The sequence below is a fragment of the Citrus sinensis genome, chromosome 1 (genome assembly GCF_022201045.2).
Source record: "Citrus sinensis cultivar Valencia sweet orange chromosome 1, DVS_A1.0, whole genome shotgun sequence".
NCBI classification, from domain to species: Eukaryota; Viridiplantae; Streptophyta; class Magnoliopsida; order Sapindales; family Rutaceae; genus Citrus; species Citrus sinensis.
The window spans coordinates 16,773,496-16,778,671 of record NC_068556.1 but is presented as its reverse complement, the minus strand read 5'-3'; the positions used below and the strand labels follow the sequence as shown (position 1 = coordinate 16,778,671).

The following is a 5,176-nucleotide window of genomic DNA, read 5'->3' as shown; positions in this document are numbered from 1 at the left end:
AAATTTATAACTTTTTCTATTTATAGGTAAATATCTTCAAATCAGACATAAAATTATAAAATACAGACAAACAAAAATGCTAAATCACCAAAAGCAAATAAAATTTAGACTTTACCTAAAAACAAAGAGACCAAATAAATTATTAAACATATAATATATGATACTTTCGTCATTTCAATAAATATTTAGGGATCTATTTTTAACAAAGGGTGGAGTTATTTGAATCCACTTTCTCTTTACAGTATTTTAAAAAATAAATTCATTATTAAAAATAAAAAATTTAAAATTTCAAAATTACACTTTACTACTTACTTTTATTTTCTTTACCTTATAATTATATATTCACTCTACTCTCATATTTCGTAAAGTAAACACTTAATTTCACCATAATTTAAATTCATTTTTTAATCCTTTTTTAGTATTTCATGATCTTTGTTTTCATGGTTTTTATATATAAGATTTTTTTTCTTGATATTCATTAGCATTTGTGTTTGGTAAAAATTAATTTTTTGATATTAATTAACTTTTATGACTAATAAAAATTTAGTGATGTTCATTTTTAAACAATAGATTTTGTTTTTCTTAGTTAGTGGTATTAATTATTTACATTAAAAAAATATTTGAAAGAATTGATGAGAATTTGTGCAATTGAGAAGAGAAATAAAAGAAAGGATTAATTAAATAATTTTATAAAAAATATTTAGATAATAAAATTTTTAATTAAGAAGAGGGTGCTGAGAAAAAATTAATAGGTTCAAATAACTCTATCCTTTAATAAATAGAGAAGCCATGCATTTCCTTTGCCTAATAAAAATATATTTAAATCAAATAAAGAATAAAATTTAATAAAAATTATTTGTTTAAACGGTAGAAATCAGAATTGCAATAAATTATATCCATATATATATATATATATTTTTTTTGTTTTTATTGAGAATGGAATGGATTGGGATTATATAATTATCCGATCAAATCAGAGTGTCCGTAAAAGTTGTGACCCAATTGTACACGTCTCTTCAAGCGAGCACAATGCCACGTCACTCTCCCGTTTATTTGGCTACTCTTTCTCTTTGGAGGAAATCTTGAGCTGAAGGATTGTTAGTGAGCTGCTGAGACACAAATGGAGAAGAAGAGTCAACATCAATCATCATCATTAATCAGAAAAACGGACGGCGAAGATTTCTCTGATCTGAATTACGAATCAGGATTCGGCAACAGCTTCTCGTCGGAGGCGATCGACGGTGCGTTGCCACGTGGACAGAACAGCCCCCTCGTTTGTCCGTTCGGTCTCTACGCCGAACAGATCTCCGGCACCTCCTTCACCTCCCCTCGCAAGCTCAATCAACGCAGGTCCCTCTCCCGCCTTGATAATTGTTTCATTTCATATTCATATTTAAAAAAAAAGAGTTTTTTTATTTGAAGAAAAAAAAACAATTTATGCCTTTGCTATGTTATTGCTAGTAGTATTCATGTTGCTGAATGATTTTGGTGTTTTTTTTATTTTTTTTATTTTGAGCAGTTGGTTATACAGAATAAAACCTTCTGCAACACATGAACCGTTTAAGCCTCGAGTGCCTGCTCATGGGAAGCTGGTGAGTGAATTTGACAAGTCTAACAGTTACACTACGCCGACTCAGCTCCGGTGGAAGCCGGTTGATATCCCTGATTCACCGACTGATTTTATTGACGGGTTGTACACGATATGTGGGGCTGGCAGCTCATTTCTTCGGCATGGATATGCTATTCACATGTAATCGGTATTCCGTGGTCATTTTCTCTATTTTTATTTTGTAGTAAAGGTTATCTCGATGCCCTTTTCTTCTTGTTAGAATTATTAATGTCGTAGTTCAGTCCTAAGTGGTATGAAAGCTTGTTGCTTGGTTAAGAAAAAAGATGTTGCGAGAGGTTACGTGAGTTATAGATTTTAAACTATCTTAATTAATCTTACAACTGAAATTGAGGCAATTGTTTATTGAAATTGGGCAACCTATATGCAAATTTTGATAAGCATGGGACTTTTTGTTTACGATGTAGGTACACTGCCAACAAATCAATGGACAACTGTGCCTTCTGTAATGCTGATGGAGATTTTTTGGTAGTTCCCCAAAAAGGAAGTAAGTGACTTTGCATCTTCTCCAAATATTAATTTAATGACTCTTGTTTATTTTACATACCTGTGTTAATTTCGACTGCCTTTCTGTTTGTCAGAGGTTCAGTCAAGTAATAGCTAATCATAGGAGATATGGAGTCAATGGTGCCTTAATCTTTATACATCTATAACATATCAGCTCATTCATTTTTTTGAATGCATATGAAGATTCTGTCCTGCCATAATTTTTTGAACCTTCTGGTGAAATTGATTGATTCTTAACCACTTGGATTATTTGGTGCTTTGAAAATTTTCGGCTCCATTCAGTCGTGCCTTTTTGATAAATTTTCTGATCATTCAAGAATATCTTTTCTAATACTTTGAAATGGTTGCATAGGGCTGTGGATTGCTACTGAATGTGGAAAACTGGAAGTCTCTCCTGGTGAAATTGCCGTTTTACCTCAAGGGTTTCGTTTTGCTGTAAGTTTACCAGATGGTCCATCACGTGGTTACATCGCAGAGATTTTTGGTACCCATTTTCAGCTTCCTGATCTTGGTCCAATAGGTACATTTTTTTTTTTAGCATTTTTCTGGAAGTGAATTAAGCACATAGTTTGTTTTTCTTTTGTATCTTTCAACATAGCTTGCTTTATCAGTCTCTACAATCTTTGTTGTTATCATCATTATTTTATTTTTAAGTTTTATGAAGGTGCTAACTCAGGGAAAAATGTAATCTTGTTGCATTTAGGTGCAAATGGTCTTGCTGCTCCGAGAGATTTCCTTGTTCCAACAGCCTGGTTTGAAGAGGGTTCCCGTCTAGGATACACGATTGTACAAAAGTTTGGGGGAGAATTGTTTACAGCTAGACAAGATTTTTCACCCTTTAATGTTGTTGCTTGGCATGGTAATTATGTACCATATAAGGTGGGTGTTAATCCCATAATATCAGCCCCTCTTATTTGAAATAGAAGTGAACGGGGGCACGCACTTAGCCAGCTGTTTTGTTTTCCTATGTGTGAAGTCAATCAGCCAAAAGATCTAACTAGTGTAAAAGAAAATGCCTAGTTGTAGGTTTATGATAATGCACCCTCATGCACACTAATTTGTAAACTTCTATTTGCAGTATGATCTCAGTAAGTTCTGTCCTTTCAACACTGTTTTAGTCGATCACGGTGATCCATCTATAAATACTGGTACGATTAGTCTTTATCCTTGTTTTTCTTTTCTCTAGAATTATTCTTGTTATTTTATTTGTTATTTTTAAATGTATCATTGATAGCTTATAATAATTTTCTTAATTTGATTTGGTTGAATGTATGGCAGTTCTGACAGCACCAACTGATAAACCTGGTGTGGCATTGCTTGACTTTGTCATATTTCCTCCTCGATGGTTGGTTGCAGAGCATACATTCCGACCACCATACTACCATAGAAATTGTATGAGTGAGTTTATGGGTCTGATACGTGGTGGATACGAGGTATACATTTGTACAATATACGCTTTTATTCTTATATGGTCATAGTTACTCAATTCCTCACTTTATGGCTTCGTACAATAATTTGCACTTTGGAGGAGCTTGTTGTGTCATGCACATAAACTTGGCAATACTTCATTCAGTTCTATTATTCATTTTGTTTGTTTTGCTTTTTAGGCAAAAGCTGATGGGTTTCTCCCAGGTGGTGCGAGCCTTCATAGTTGTATGACTCCCCATGGTCCTGATACGAAGACATATGAGGTATGCCTCTAGCACACAATATCTATGTTTACTGCTTGTTTCCCATCAAGACTCTCCCTAATCTCCATTTATAAAAATCTAGAACCTAATGATTCAGCAGTTGTTTTGTACATGTGGAGATGCAGAAAACAAAATTTTTACATGATTATATGTATTTACAAAACCTCTCTGATTTCTTTATGCCTTTTTAACTTTTCTTGATTGGTAACCATATGCTCGAATTTAAGAGATTGACTGACTGGTAGAGGCATTAAAGCATTGGCTGGCTGGTAGAGGTGTTAGTGTTAAAGCCTTAAAACATTCTGCTTAACGATGAATGATCCTGATCTTACAATTTTTTTTTTTCTTTTTAACACAGGCCACCATTGCACGTGGAAGCGAGGCTGGGCCATACAAGATCACTGATACTATGGCTTTTATGTTTGAATCATGTTTAATTCCTAGAATCTGCCCTTGGGCTCTCGAGTCTCCCTTTATGGATCATGATTATTATCGGTGCTGGATTGGATTAAGATCTCATTTTTCGTATGAAGAAGCAGATAATGAAAGCGATGGGGAGTTGACAATGTGGGACATGGAACAGAGGATATTGTGCGCCTGATTTGGTCCCCAGGCATGAGAGCTTCTCCGGTAATTGATGGGCGAGTATTTATAAACACCCAAGGTAAAAAATTTGCGATTAATCACACATGTATGATTGGGTTATATATAGCTTTTGTTTGTGTGTTTGTGAATGTACTAAGTACTGATAAAAACTTGGATGTACATATATAATTGATGTAAAAAAATTTTAAAAAATGTGTATATGTATGGTGTGTGTCCTTTATGCTTGATCACTTGCACCTCGCTGTGAGTGTGCATGTTTTAACTTCTAACCCTTTAATTTGAACAAAAAAATTGTAACCGGGGGATAAAATTTGTGTCGTATTTATTTATTTAAATTTTAACATTACGTCATAGTACTGATAAATGCATCACAAGTCTTGTTGGGACTTGAAGTTCAGTCTAATACCCATTGAGACGTACATCGATGTATCAAAAGTTGTAGTTAGTTCGAAAATTTGTCCAAAAAAATAAGAGAGAAAATGGCCTTCCACATCAAGGAGTTTCTAAAACTCGATGTCAAAACTTTTATAGAAAGGTGCTTTGAATTTTGTTAATCGGTTTTAAAGTGGTGGGATAGTTCTATGTCGGCCATAGAAACTCAATTGGCCTCGGCTGAGGAAACGGAAAAATGCCCAAGCAGAAGTGATGAAAGAGTAGAGTTATGTGATAGCCTCCAAGGTTTGTCTAATCAATCCCCACCTGTCTCATTTATTTTAATTTCAATTTTACTTGAGATAATATGCCT

At 33.9% G+C, this 5,176-nt stretch overlaps 1 protein-coding gene across 1 annotated transcript; it reads left to right on the top strand.

Annotated features, from left to right (window-relative positions):
- The first annotated feature begins 1,000 nt into the window (after positions 1 to 1,000).
- Positions 1,001 to 4,782, top strand: LOC102613255 (homogentisate 1,2-dioxygenase). Its single transcript, XM_006494785.3, has 9 exons — positions 1,001 to 1,350; positions 1,520 to 1,750; positions 2,035 to 2,114; positions 2,487 to 2,654; positions 2,838 to 3,013; positions 3,213 to 3,282; positions 3,413 to 3,567; positions 3,742 to 3,825; positions 4,184 to 4,782. The coding sequence occupies exons 1-9, from the start codon at positions 1,121 to 1,123 to the stop codon at positions 4,424 to 4,426; spliced, it is 1,437 nt and encodes a 478-aa protein (XP_006494848.1). The 5' UTR covers positions 1,001 to 1,120; the 3' UTR covers positions 4,427 to 4,782.
- The last annotated feature ends 394 nt before the right edge of the window (positions 4,783 to 5,176 follow it).